At 39.0% G+C, this 15,012-nt stretch overlaps 1 protein-coding gene across 2 annotated transcripts; it reads right to left on the bottom strand.

Moving 5' to 3' along the window:
* Positions 1 to 1,980: 1,980 nt before the first annotated feature.
* On the bottom strand, positions 1,981 to 12,320 carry LOC140340968 (phospholipase A2 inhibitor gamma subunit B-like). Of its 2 annotated transcripts, none has more exons than XM_072426450.1 (6): positions 12,227 to 12,320; positions 11,155 to 11,271; positions 10,400 to 10,549; positions 8,992 to 9,132; positions 8,050 to 8,166; positions 1,981 to 2,177 (listed from the first exon to the last, which is right to left on the bottom strand). In XM_072426450.1, exons 1-6 carry the CDS (start codon positions 12,294 to 12,296, stop codon positions 2,128 to 2,130), a joined length of 645 nt encoding a protein of 214 aa, XP_072282551.1. In that variant the 5' UTR covers positions 12,297 to 12,320; the 3' UTR covers positions 1,981 to 2,127. The 2 variants fall into 2 exon arrangements, with proteins under 2 accessions (XP_072282551.1, XP_072282550.1); XM_072426449.1 differs by lacking the exon at positions 1,981 to 2,177 and adding an exon at positions 7,802 to 7,939.
* Between the last annotated feature and the right edge of the window lie 2,692 nt (positions 12,321 to 15,012).

Raw genomic sequence — 15,012 nt, 5'->3', positions numbered from 1 at the left:
TGAGAATGGCCCTCAGGATGAGTAGGAGTGATAGAAGGAGGTCATGTCTGACTGATTTCTAAGAAAATGAAAGTAAAGACAAATTTTTCTAGGAGGTGATCATCTGCAGTACTGTTGCAGGGGAAGTGAACGTTGTTGTGGTTATTGCTTAAATACTTTAGGATCTTGTGGCAAAGAATTAAAAACCTAAAGATTACCATCATCTGGAGCAGTTTCTGCTGGAAAATATTATTATAAGCGATAGTCAGCATGGCTTCAAGAATGTCAGAAGTTGTCAAATAAATTTACTCTCTTTTTATGAAGAAGTAAGTAAACGGGTAGACAATGGAGTAGCAGCTGATATAGTGTAAATGGATGGAGAAATGGCTTAAGGAGTGTTCATACTGTCTAGGGGGAATACATTTGGGGGAGTCAGAAATGGAAAAGGATCTGGGGGTTCTGGTAGATCATAGACTTATTAACAGCATGCAATGCCAAGCTGCAATATCTAAAGCTAGTAAAGTACTTTCTTGTAATAAAAGAAGAATAGACTGCAGAGATGGAGACATAATCCTGTACAAAGCATTGGTCACACCACATCTGGAATATGCAGTCCAGTTTTGGGCCCCAGTTCACAAAAAGGACATTGTGGAATTGCAGAGAGTGCAGGGAAGGGCAACTAAACTAATAAAAGGAATGGAGGAGCTCAGCTATGAGGAGAGATTAGCTGAACTGAATCTATTCTCCCTTGAGAAGAGACGTATAAGGGGGGATATGATCACCCTGTATAAATATATAAATGATCCATAAGGGGGCGCTCTTTGCATCTGGAGGAAAAGAAGTTTAAGCTCCGGATAAGGAAGGGATTCTTCACTGTAAGGTCTGTAAAAATGTGGAATCGCCTCCCTCAGGAAGTAGTTTCAGCAACTGCTATAGATTGTTTTAAGAAAAATCTGGATGATTTCTAGAAGCACAGATTATAACTGGGGATTAAGGATTTAAAGTAAAAATATCAGTGACTTTTGATCCAGGGAACATCCAATTGCCTCATGCAATCAGGAAGGATTTTTTTTACCTGTTGCAGCAAATTGTACCAGGGTTTTTTTTACCTTCCTCTATATCAACTATTTCCATTGGGTTTTCTATCTGGGATATGTTTATTTCCATTGCAGTTGAACTTGATGGACTTATGTCTTTTTTCATCCTGACCTGCTATGTAACTATATTTCTGAGTTCCCATAGCCATTATTGTTTTGGTAGAAAAGCTGGATGGATAGAAATATTTATTGTGAAATAACAAGACAGTGTTTGTCTCTCTATCACAAAGCAGTGAGATGATCTCTTGCCATGAATGTATAAACTTCTCCACGAATGCAGGATAAACGCCGGCACTCTCTCCTGTTTAGTTTGTTGTCAGTCACCGTTTCATGCTGTGGTTTCATCTGCACATACTCTGAACAGCTGCTCTGATTTTACTTTTAGTTCCTCATATTTGAGACATAAGTTTCATTTCTTCAATGTGAAGCTTCACCTTTTTCATTTTCATTTGGTATGTAACATCAAATATTTGTTGCATTTTAAGTCCTAAGACAGAAAAAGCCTAAAAATCTGTATTTGTCGTTTTAAAAATACATTTTCTGAAACATACCCAGAAGTTTAGTTTTTTATCTCAGTGTGATCTTCTTTAACTTAAGTTTCGTGAGAATAGAAGAGGCCCCCCTTATAATGGACCTCATTTAATAAAACTCACCAAGGCTGGAGAGGATACACTTTGTGAAGCTTGGTGATCCAGCAAACCTGGAATGGTTTATCAAAGGCATTTGCTACTTGCTAGTAAATGTTTTGCATTCTGAACCAGATCCAAGCATCCAGGTTTGCTGGATCACCCAGCTTCACTGATAAAGTGTATCTTCTCCAGCTTTAGAGAACTTTAATAAATCAGGTTCATTATGAGAAAGAGATGTGAACCTTGTAAATGATAACAAAGGACACAGGAAGGTATCAGGTGCACAAATTATTTTATTTGCACTGATCAAACAATACAACAAACCAAGAACTGTATATTAAGCAGACCCCATAGAACGATGTTTATTGTTCAGGTTTACATCATTTTATTAATAAACCATATGGGATTTGGTACAAAGATTTTTATAGCTCCTCATGGTTTGAAGAATCAGCTGCATCTGAGGCGGTGGCTTCTATTGGAAGAAAAAACAATAATATTAATAATAATTTTCAGAGGTATTGTTTTTTTCCCTAGTGCTTTAGAAACAAAATGTAGGTTTGTATAGTTTTGGATGTATATACTTACTGGTGCAACTAAACTCAACGGTGGCATAACCATACTGAATGGGAGATTCATCAAGAAAATCACATACATCTTGTGTGGCACAACCAGTGAAGGGTAAGGACATATCCTTCCATGGTGGTAGTCCTCCTGGAAAAAGAGAAAATAGATTGTAAAATATTTTATTAAAAGCAATTTTAAATATCAGTATAATGTAAGGTGTACATAGAAATGAAGAAAGAAGTATTCTACTAACCAGCTAGTCTTACTGGCACCATTTTTTTAAAATAAATTATGAGCGGTATTGCTGTTCAAATTCTCTAAAATTCAATTTCAATAAAATAGAACCAAACAATTCAGCTGTGTGAGCTTACTTTGGTTGGCTTGTTCAATGTATGAGGTGGGCTGCACATTGTGTACATTCACAACAGGCTTGAAGGAACGCCTCCCTGATATGTACCCTATTTACAGGCTTGTAGCTATTGGAGGGGGACATTAATTCTCAATAAAAAATGGTCGGGGGTTCAAGTAAATAAGAAACCTGCCCACTGTTTTGGTGAGAAAATTGGCTTTCTGGAAGCTGGACAGGATGTAAAGGATAAAGCAGGACACCGCTAGCAAACTACCCACCTGGCCATAGGGCCACTGTAAATTTATGAGTAAAATGTTTCCAGCATTGTTTTTTGTATTCTTTGCCTTTGTAAAGTCCTGATAATTGGAAACCATGAGCCAGAGGCTCCTAGAAGCATGCAGCCAGCATAGTTGTCAGGGAGCAAAACAATGGGCCCCCTGCGATCTTAAACGGCTACTTGAGGCAATTGGTGAATGGTCTTGAAAACTTGGATTGAGTTTTAATTTGGCAATCCCAAATTTTGAAAATTTACCTCTGCTAGGCTGAATGCCATAGAACCTGCACAAACCATTCATGCACCTTGTGCCCCTTGTATGTTTTTATTCGTGGGTCCATGCAATAATTGGGCCCACACACATATTTAATCCACAAGTAAAAACAATAAAGGAGGACAAGGACATGTAAAACAGGGCAGAACTAGGGCTTTAGTCAAAAAACCTTCCCTTTTTAGATATTGAAGGCATTAAAAATAATTATTTTTTATCCATAAAAAAAACAACTATTTTTGCATCATGCTGAACTAATTCGTTATATTTACCTGATATTTTAATATTAGTGGTAAAACACATGGTCTCATTGCTCTTGCATTGCATGTTACGAGGCAATTTACTCCAGGGAACATCAACAGACTTTGAGGGCGGACATGTCAACCCATTGGGCACTGAGTTGTCTTCCGGCTCTTAAGGAGAAAAAAAGAGAAGAAAAGCATAGTAACAGAGCAATAAAGATTGCTTGGACATCAGAAATAACCATGGTGCTAGGATGGAAGAAGAAAATAAAAGTAGCCAATTTCTGCACTCCTATAACAATGATGGGATAAGATGAACATCAAATTTATGACCTTTTCTCTGTTTTGCTTGCCTGTTATGATGGACATGAAGGGAGATAGACGAGGTTTGACAGAATAAATGCTCATTTATCATCTCTCTACAAATTACTGCATGATGCATGTGTTTTTGACATCAGGTGAGTTTAGATGTTTCTGGGATTATTCAGCATTAATTGTTTATGTAGTTGGCCTGCATTTGACTTGCTTTGGTCACTTTTGTTTTTCCATGGTATTTTAAGTAGAAAAAAGCAGTTCTAATGCAAAGAAAATATACATGACACAGGCTTGCTTACAGCGGACCTAAACTCAGTGGGCCGGATTTAATTAAGCCCTCCAAGGCTGCAGCCGATGCTCATTCATCAGTGAAGCTGGCTGATCCAGAAAACTTGGAATTCATTTCTTTAAAGTCATTTGCTATTTGCTACCAAATGTTTTGAATCCTGGACCAGATTAATTTGCGGTTTGCTGGATCACCCAGCTTCACTGATGAAAGTGGATCCTCTCCAGCCATGGAGAGGTTTATTAAATCAAGCCCAATGTTCTTACGTTAAATAAAAGGGCGCTTTTATAAAAAAAAAAAATCTGAATCGCTGTGGTGATTAGGACTGAATGGGAGTGCAGAGACTCCCAAGATACATACATCATGCATCCTGAAAGGGATTGAGCATGAGCAGAGGGGCATTTCCTTCGTTAAGAGGAAGAGACGTCTATGTCATGCACATGAGATCGGCTTTCTCTTTCCCCCCTTTATAGTGGGCTAGGTCTCACACCTGAGCACTGAGAGATAAGATGACGTGCCGGAATAAAAAAGAATTCCAGGACATGCCAATACCAGATCGAGGACAGGTCCAGCGTGATTGAGGGATCCGTGGGGTTAAAGGTAAGTGTAATTATTTTTATTTTTAGATAGATAGATAGATAGATAGATAGATAGATGGATAGAGGGATAGATAGATAGATAGATAGATAGATAGATAGATAAATAGATGATAGATAGATAGATAGATAGATAGATAGATAGAGGGATAGATAGATAGATAGATAGATAGATAGATAGATAAATAGATGATAGATAGATAGATAGATAGATAGATAGATAGATAGATAGATAGATGGGATTTTGTGACGGTGGTTACTGCCAGGTTGCGATTTTTGGGCACACCAAGGTGGGCAAAGCACAGTACCAAATCACTGGAGCTGGACACAGGAAAGACTGGATGAGGCAGCAGGTGTACAGGAACTATATCACAGAACTAGGGAGCGCGAGCCACTTAGTATAGACTGTTGCAGGAGTATAAAATATAGTTGTGAGCTAGCTAAATAGCCAGGGCTGATCTAGAGACTATATCCTGATTGGCCAGCAGGCTGGACTGAGTTGATAAAGCTTGGAAACATAGACATGCCCAGCATCAGAACTGCAAGCTGATGTGATGCCTGTGATGCCTGTACTTTAGTGAGGAACAGGTAAGTGTGACATTACCCCCCACCCTTTAACGAGGCCTCCCCTTCCATGGGGTCCAGGTTTAAGGGAAAAATGAAGATGAAACCTCTTAGCAAGAAGCAGTGCAGACAAATCTGTAGCTGGATCCTACAATTTCTCTTCAGGACCAAAACATTTCCAATCAATTAGGTACATTAGCGTTTTATGAGAAAATTTAGAATCCAGAACTTGATGGACTTCATATTACTGAGAAGAATCGGGTACAAGAGTAGCCATCGGAGAGGGACGAGAAAAGCGGTTCAGGACCAACGATTTAAGCAGAGATACATGGAAGGCATTGGGCAGCCTGAGATGTGATTGTAGACGTAACTTGTAGCAAACTGGAAAACCCTTGGCAGAAATGGCATAAGGTCCAATGAATTATGGACAAATTTCAGAGAAGGCACTTTGCAACGAATGTTCCATGTAGAAAGCAGACTTTATCGCTAGGTTGGAGTAGAGGCACCTTATGGTGACGCCGATCAGCAAACTTCGTGTGCCTGGGAGCGGCGTGTTTTAGATGCTCACATGTAGAAGATATGGTTAAAGTCTCACTGCAGGGCACCGAGTGCAGGAATTTCAGCAGAGCAGGGTATAGGAGATAGAAGGCAAGGGTATTTGCCATAGACAATGTAAAAAGGTGATTCTTTGGTGCTGCTGTTGACATGGTTGTTGTGGGTGAACTCTGCCCATGGTAGCAGTGCTACCCAGTCATCATGGCGGACAGAAACAAGGGGGTCGGGGATATTGCTCCAGGGCTTGATTAACTCTTGCCCTCTGCCCATTAGTCTGTGGGTAATATGCTGAGGACAAGTCCGCAGAGATGTCAAGGGATCTGCAAAAGCCTTTCCAAAAGCGAGAGGTAAATTGCACCCCACGATCAGAAACAATATGCGTGGGCATACCTAAAAATTTCATGAATGGAGACTGGCACCAATACAGCTAATGATGGTAACGCTGGTAGGGGTACAAAATGGGCCATTTGGAAAAGCGATCCACAACCACCCAAATGACCGTACAGCCATCGGAGGGTGGGTGATCCGTAATAAAATCTATGGACAGGTGACACTAAGGCTCCCTAGGAATGGCCAGAGGAAGAAGCAGTCCTGCTGGGGCACAAGTAGATGACTTGGTTTGAGCAGCACGGGCCATGACATAGTCCGTCACATCCTTAAGAAGGTTGGGCCACCAGTAAAGAGGAGAGAGAAGGGTGAAAGTTCTATGAATGCCCGCATGGCCACACAGTTTGCAGTCATATGTCCAATCTAATATTTTGGTTCGGAGTTGGGGAGGGACCTATATTTTTAGATAATAACACATTCCTGAATGGAGGTGAAGACAAGAACAGCACAGGGAAGTTGGCTGGGAAGCAAAAAACTGGACAACGAAGGGTTAACATAGGAGCTGGACACAGGAAACACTGGATTAAGCAGCATGTGTACAGGAACTATATCACAGAACTAGGGAGCTCGAGTCACTTAGTATAGACTTGTTGCAAGAGCAAAAAATGCAGTTTGTGAGCTAGCTAAATAGTCCGGGTTGATCAAGAGGCTATTTCCTGATTGGCCAGCGGATTGGACGGAGTTGATAAAACTTGGAAACATAGGTATGCCCAGCATCAGAACTGCAAGCTGCAAGGAGAGTGATGCATGTGCTTTAGTGAGGAACAGGTAAGTGTGACAACTTTATGGATTCTTCAGACACCTTGCATTACAATTCCATCTCACCAGTATTTTTCAACTATAAAAAAATATTTTATTCAAACATTAAAAAAAGGAATAGGTATATATAGCATGTATGCCAGTCTCCATTCATATTAACTGGATGCGTTTAGCAAGATCTGCTTCTTCAGGAATGAAGAGACTGATATCAAATTTAGCATAATGTATTCCATATATTTAAAATAAAAAATATAAATGTTGGCATATTCTTTTAATAGTAGATCCTAAAATGGGAATGGTCCGGCAATGCCAGATCCACAAACAGCCCAAGGAAAATAATTATAAGAGATATATGAGTGCTGGGATATCTCAGGAATCTCTATTATTCTCTATGGCAATAGTTTCTTAACAAGTAATAGTTTCTATTCTCAAATTGCTGGCATTTACACACCTTGGGTTGGGCTGATTTTTTTGGGGAATGGCCCGCAGGATGAGTAGGAGTGATAGAAGGAAGTCATGTCTGACTGATTTCTAAGAAAATGAAAGTAAAGACAAATTTTTCTAGGAGGTGATCATCTGTTATAGCAGTTTCTGATAGAAAATATTATTATAAGCGATAGTCAGCATGGCTTCAAGAATGTCAGAAGTTGTCAAATAAATAAGTTATATAAGTTATAAGTTATATATAATAAGTATAATAAATAAGTTATATATATAATAAGTTGTCTCTCTTTTTATGAAGAAATGAGTAAACGGGTAGACAATGGAGTAGCAGCTGATATAGTGTAAACGGATAGAGAAATGTCTTAAGGAGTGTTCATACTGTCTGGGGGGAATACATTTGGGGGAGTCAGAAATGGAAAAGGATCTGGGGGTTCTGGTAGATCATAGACTTAATAACAGCATGCAATGCCAAGCTGCAATATCTAACTGTATATTAAGCAGACCCCATAGAACGATGTTTATTGTTCAGGTTTACATCATTTTATTAATAAACCATATGGGATTTGGTACAAAGATTTTTTTAGCTCCTCATGGTTTGAAGAATCAGCTGCATCTGAGGCGGTGGCTTCTATTGGAAGAAAAAACAATATTATTAATAATTGTCGGAGGTATTGTTTTTTTCCCTAGTCCTTTAGAAACAAAATGTAGGTTTGTATAATTTTGGATGTATATACTTACTGGTGCAACTAGCGTCAAAGGTGACCACTTCACTCAGTTGAAGTGGAGATCCATTAAAAAAATCACATACATCTTGTGTGGCACAACCAGTGAAGGGTAAGGACATCTGTAGTCCTCCTGGAAAAAAAGAAAAGAGATTGCAGAATATTTTATTAAAAGCAATATCAAATATCAGTATAATGTAAGGTGTACATATAAATGAAGAAAGAAGTATTCTACTAACCAGCTGGTCTTAGTGGCACCAACTTTTTAAAATAAATTATGAGCGGTATTGCTGTTCAAATGCATTTCATTAAAATAGAACCAAACAAATCTGCTGCGTGAGCTTACTTTGGTTGGCTTGTTCAATGTATGTGATGGGCTGCCCATTGTGTACATTCACAACAGGCTTGAAGGAACGCCTCCCTGATATGTACCCTATTTACAGGCTTGTAGCTATTTGAGGGGGACATTCATTGTCAATGAAAACTGGTAAGGGGTTCAAGTAAATAAGAAACCACGAGACAGAGGCTCCTAGAAGCATGCAGGCAGCATAATTGTCAGGGAGCAAAACAATGGGCCCCCTTTACCAATACTTATCCTATGGCAGGACAGCATTCTTTACTGTGAACTTAAACAGCTACTTGAGGCAATCGGTGAATTGGATTGAGTTTTTACTTGGAAATCCCAAATCTGTAGATTTTTCTCTGTTGGGCTGAATGCCATAGAACCTGCATCAACCATTCATGCACCATGTGCCCCAAGTATGTTTTTATTGGTGGGTCCATGCAATAATTGGGCCCACACACGTTTAATCCACAAGTAGAAGCAATAAAAGAGGACAAGGCCATGTAAAACAGGGCAAAACCAGGGCTGTAGTCAAGAAAAAATCACTTTTTAGATATTGGAGGCATTAAAATGAACCATTGTTTTCATCATGCTGACCTAAGTCGTTATATTTACCTGATATTTTTGTATTAGTGGTAAAACACATGGTCTCCTTGTTTTTGCATTGCATGGTACCAAAAGATTTACTCCAGGGAATATCAACAGACTTTGAGGGCGGACATGTCAACCCATTGGGCACTGAGTTGTCTTCCGGCTCTTAAGGAGAAAAAAAGAGAAGAAAAGCATAGTAACAGAGCAATATAGATTGCTTGGACATCAGAAATAACCATTCTGCTAGGATGGAATAAGAAAATAAAAGTAGCCAATTTCTACACTCCTATAACAATGATGGGATAAGAAGAACATCAAATTTATGACCTTTTGTCTGTTTTGCTTCGCTGTTATGTTGGACATGAAGGGTGATAGACGAGGTTTGACAGAATAAATGCTCATTTATCATCTCTCTACAAATTACTGCATGATGCATGTGTTTTTGACATCAGGTGAGTTTAGATGTTTCTGGGATAATTCAGCATTAATTGTTTATGTAGTTGGCCTGCATTTGACTTGCTTTGGTCACTTTTGTTCCATGGAATTTTAAGTAGAAAAAAGCAGTTCTTATGCAATGAAAATATACATGACACAGGCTTGCTTACAGCGGACCTAAACTCAGTGGGCCTGATTTAATAAAGCCCTCCAAGGCTGGAGCGGATGCACAATTATCAGTGAAGCTGGCTGATCCAGAAAACTTGGCACTCAGCGCTTTCCTTAGGGGAAGTGCAGAAATTAAGAATTCCAGGACAGCTGGATACCAGATTGAGAAAAGGTCCAGCGTGATCGAGGGATCCACAGGATTAAAGGTAAGTGTAGATATTTTTATTTTTCACTTTAACCTTACTAAGTTGCCGAAAATGATAACCGTGAGTCACACTCGGGGTAGGTAAACCTATGGGAAGTAATACTAAATACAGCTCTTACCTGATCCACCGATGTCCCGCGTCGTCCATCGTCGTAATCCCTGTCTTATTTCCTCTTCCTCCGGCGTCTTCTGCAAAAGATGAATCACCGGGGGAGTTCCTCTGTGACGTCGGTGAGTGTGTGTACATTGGCAGTGGGGTGGAAATTCAAAATATATTTATATTGCATTCAATACAAAATAACTGTATTGAATGCAATACATTGGATTTATATTTTTAAAAGCAGTAGAAATTTTTATGAAGAACAATGTACCACTGTTAGACATATAAAACTGGAAAGAAATGAACTGCTAGTTAGGTTAATAGAAATCTACAATTGAAATAAAACACATTGCCATTTGGACTTCAATATTGAAATCCTAATTGCCTGGTTGTTTTGGGTTCCTTTTCCTTAAGATCACGAATGATAAGAGCTAATGAAGAGTAACCAAAAGCCAAACATGGAGAAGGGGACTCTGCCTAGTATAGGACAGAAACTAAAAATAAAGGAGAAGGGAAGTACTTACCAGAAGGAAAGGTTGGGATGCAGTTGTCAGTAGTGCAACATGATTGGGCAAACTTTACTTGTCCTCCCCCATGAAATCTGGAAGTTCCATTAATGGCACATTCACTTTTGGGCATACATGACAAGACATAAGTAGGAAATGTAAGGCCACCTAAAAAAAACAATTTATTAAAATTTTGCAAGTAAAATAAATATATCTTCTAATATGCATATATATTAATCACAATATAGTACATGCATCTCATTGTGTCTTTTATTGCACAGTAGATAAGATTGGGCCTGATTTATTCAATCTTTCAATGACTGGGGATGATAGATTATGATGAGTAAACCTTAGTGATCCAGCAAACCTACATTTAAAGCATCCAGATTTCCAGCATTCTAGAGCAACGTAGTCCAGTGGCCACTATTGGGGTAAAGACCTAAAGAAAAAGCTATTTATGAACCCAATTGTGGCACTTGGTCAGAAAAATGAAAATGGCTTATTCCATGGTGGGGCATTGGGATAGCAGAAACAATGAAATGTTCTATTAAAGGGGGATGAGTGTGCACTGGTAAACTCCTGCTAAGAATTCACTTCTAAAAACAAAACAAAACCTTTTGTCTGCCAAATCAATCACTTTTTTTGTATATTGCCCAGGATTTCTGATTAGTGGAATTGAAAAATATTGCTCTTTACATATGGCTTTATTTCATCCAGCATCACGATTTGCTCTAGCTGCCTCTGAAATAAAGTTTGGTTTCCAAGGGACTTACCGATCTGAAAATAAACATAAGTAGCTCCACACACATTGCCTGAAGCACAGGGCACACTTGGACCTGTACATGAAGTTGATGAAAAAGCTGCACAACTGGTACAAGAGAGCGTGCAACCTAAGTAGATAAAAACGGTATCATAGATTTAATAACAATTTAAAAAGAACTAGTTTTATTTAGTCAAGAATAAAAAAAATCCACCTACCAAGTTATAAAAAAATATCATTACTGCTTTTCTTTCAATACTCACCTTAAGTCCAGATCTGGCCAGAGCTACTCATTCAGACAATAAACTATCGGACAATTATACCTGTAAAGCCCATTCAATTTTTCTTACTACAAATGCTAACAATGAAAACATGTGTTTTACAGTGTCTCTACAACAAATTTCCCCTGAGGAAGCCTATTTGGTGAAATGCATCGGTCGAGACTAGTTATCGCTGAATATTTTGACTATAAACTTATGCACCCCACATGAGTTTTTGGGGAAAGTTTAAATAACTAATATTTGAGTTTTGTTTGAATATCTTAAGCTCTGTTTGATATATGAATAAACTTTTTTATATATTTATGATTGAGTAAATAAAGCCTCTTTTGTTTGGGCTCGTCTAAAAAAGCAACGTATTAGTATGCATTTCAATTGAATAGTTTAAATTTAGGGGATGGCAATTTAATTACCAGGATAGATAACCACTACCCAAAACTATTAAAAAGATCTTTAACTGATGTATTGATAATTATGATAATTATAATTGCATAGTTATGCAACACAAAACGTATATAAAAAAACAAACAAAATGTAAAAGCACAAAAGAAGGAAGAGAAACTAGTTAAATAGAGAACTTACAGTTAATATAATAAATAGGTATACTTTAAAAAAAAAATATTGTATGCAATTTAATTTATTTGATTTATATTTGAATGAAATAATAAATGTTTACTTTTAAACAATCAATGGCATAGTATACAATACTTAATATTATTTTGTTCCCTAATCAATAAAGAAACATAATATCATGAATAACATTTTTCCTACAATGTGTCTTAAGAACGAAAAAAAAAGAAATCTTACTAGATCCGACTAAAGCTGTGAGAACACAGAGAATTCTAAAAAGAAGCGCCATGGTGCATGTTCTCAGCATCTCTTCAATGTGTCTTCAGTTACTGATAGGAGCACAATTTATAGGACTAGTTAAGGTGTGGCAAATATCTGGTTTTGTTTCATTTGTTTGATACGTTTCATGTTCCTGGTTTCAGAATGGAAACCAGACAATATAAATATCAGAACACAAACACAACTGTTATGTTTCTGGTGATGACTCCCTGCATGGAGATTATTTAGAGAATAGGATATCAGATATATTAGTCTTTAAAGTAACTAATAAGATAGATAAATAGATATTATTATTATTAATATTAATAATCATAAATAGGACTTATATAGTGTGTTGAGAAAATTGCTTTTATGCACATAATTCGAAATGAGCGAATCGAAGCTGACGAAGTGGAATTCGATCCGAAATTCAGGAAAAATTTGATTTGCAACGAATCCGAAATTTCCTCACAATTCTTTGAAACAAATCGCAATTTTTTCTAAACTGGCGTCTACACGTGTGAGGACATGGGGCAAGGAACTCTGGGATGGCGGGATGACCCATAATGCCATGCATGCAGCCAATCAGCAGCTAGCCCTGTGATGTCACACCCCTTTAAATAGCCTCAGCCACCTTGGATTAAGACATTTTACAGTGTTCTGAGTGCAGGGAGAGAAGTGTGCAGGCGCTAGGGAGAGTGTTAGGAGAAACCTGATTGTGTTAAAAAAACTCAAAAAACGATTTATAAGTGCAGGGAAAGGATAGGGAGGAATCATTTCACAGCATCTTAGTGCAGGGAGAGACAACAGAAGGCGCTAGGGACAGTGCTAGAAAAGCGATTTACAAAAGCAGGGAAAGATTTTTGGGGGTCCAAATAGCCATTATACAGCTCTGTCATTCCATCAATTTATATATCAAGAAAAGTATACATTCACGTGTATATTTGACGTGATATATATATATTATGCAGTTTTATGTGGTGAAAGCATTTAGTGACGTATTTGAGTACAAAAAGAAAAATATATACGCAGTTCCCTGTCGCAGTTATTGGTGCTAAAAGCGTTTATTGGCCTATTTCTGTACAAAAATAAAAATATATTCTTCGCTCTTAAGTATGTCAGACAGAGAAGTGGCAGGCCATGCACAGAGGAGTGGAGGAGGGCTAAATGTTTCTGGCACAGGCAGAGGTCGCAGCAGAGTAAGGGGCGTGTCAGCAGGAGTCGCAGCAAGAGGCCTGAGCTCCTGGTGTCATCTAGCCAAAAACTCTTGACCAGCAACCCAGCTATTCTTGATTGGTTAACTCGGTCATCCACGTCATCCCAAGTGACATGAGACACCCACCAGCCAACAGTCATTGGGTTCGTCAGACACAGCCCTCAGTTGGCATGGCCTGGGAGCAGACCCTGTGCCCTCACCTGTCCTGAACTTGGCTCTTTCCTTTGCTGTTCCCTCAGCCACAGAAGTATTGTATGCTGTGGGCTCAGCTCCACTATACAGCGAGGGCGAGCGAGTGGAGGACAGTCAGCAGCTACTGCCCAGCCAAGATCTGGAGGAGACATTCACCACTTTCTCCACTAGGCAGGCAAATAGTGATGAGGAGAGTAACATGGGAGGTGGTGTTGCGAGCGGTCAGGCTCCTGACCCAGAGACTGTTGGGGAGGACATCAGTGACGTGCATACACTACTCAATGACGATGAAGCCTATCACACTTGAGCCGGGTGAAGAAGGGGTTTCGTCATTATCAGGAGAGAGGGTGGCAGCTTGCCCGTGAGGCAGTGGCTGAGCCAGCAAGGTGGTAGCATGGCTGATAGTCAGCAGGGTGGCAGCAGTGGGAGGTCGGGAGCCAAACGTGCCCGGGGCAGACCACCTGCTTTGCAGCAGCCTACCTGCCAGGGAAGTAGTGGTGCAGGGGTTCACAGAGGCAGTGGCAGTCAGTCAGTGCGGAGTGTTGGGGCAAAAATCACCTACTCGGTGGTGTGGCAGTTTTTTGTTAAGCTGCCGGAGAAGGTTAACATGGCCAAATTTGAAACATGTAAAAAAAAATTCTGGCAACGCCGGTATTCACAAACAGCTCGAGGAAAGTGATTATGTTGTAAGAGATATACAAGATCCTAAAATGGGATGCTGGCTTTTACACCCCTTGGGCTGGGCTGAGTCTTTGCGGCAATGGTAAGCAGAATGAGTCATGGAAGCATAGACAAAGTTTTCTAAAAGATCATCTGCAGTGCTGTTACAGGGGAAGTGAAAGTTGTAGTTATTGCTTAAAGACTTTAGGGACGTTGTGGACGTCATTCGGACATTTCTAGTAAAATTTCACGTGATCAACCAAAAAGCACGAATGGGACTTTTAAGGCAGTAATAAATTACACAATTAATACATTATTTTTACCCAATTTATTAAGACATCACATAAAAACAATATTTATTTATCAAACATTTTTTCAAAAACAACATAAACAAATCCACCATCAGGTATATATCCAGATAAAATGGGGATTTCTACATCATGTGGAGATCACGCTCACGGTACTAGTCCTCTTCTTCAGGAGATCTGGAGAGTCCATATATTACATTTAAACATCTTTCAATATATTTAAAAACATTACAGAATCAATTTTATTCAAACTCAATATTCACATACATTGTTGCTTTCCTATTACCAAATGTATACTGCCATACCTAGGATGCTCTGATAGCCGCACATCAAGAGGGTGGAGTGAGAGCTTGAGTAATGCTTTTTCTAGTCGATGGCCTTCATCTCAA

The sequence above is a fragment of the Pyxicephalus adspersus genome, chromosome 11, assembly GCF_032062135.1.
Source record: "Pyxicephalus adspersus chromosome 11, UCB_Pads_2.0, whole genome shotgun sequence".
Lineage (NCBI taxonomy): Eukaryota > Metazoa > Chordata > Amphibia > Anura > Pyxicephalidae > Pyxicephalus > Pyxicephalus adspersus.
Note: the sequence above shows the minus strand (reverse complement) of the source record. Positions and strands in the feature narration are given on the sequence as shown.

Excerpts from the sequence above, each read along its gene's own strand:
- LOC140340968 (XM_072426449.1), bottom strand. The coding sequence starts at position 12,296 with ATGCTGAGAACATGCACCATGGCGCTTCTTTTTAGAATTCTCTGTGTT. Across the intron at positions 11,272-12,226 it reads CACAGCTTTAGTCGGATCTA|GTTGCACGCTCTCTTGTACC; the intron begins GTAAGATTTCTT and ends TTATCTACTTAG. Across the intron at positions 9,133-10,399 it reads CATCCCAACCTTTCCTTCTG|AGCCGGAAGACAACTCAGTG; the intron begins GTAAGTACTTCC and ends TTTCTCCTTAAG.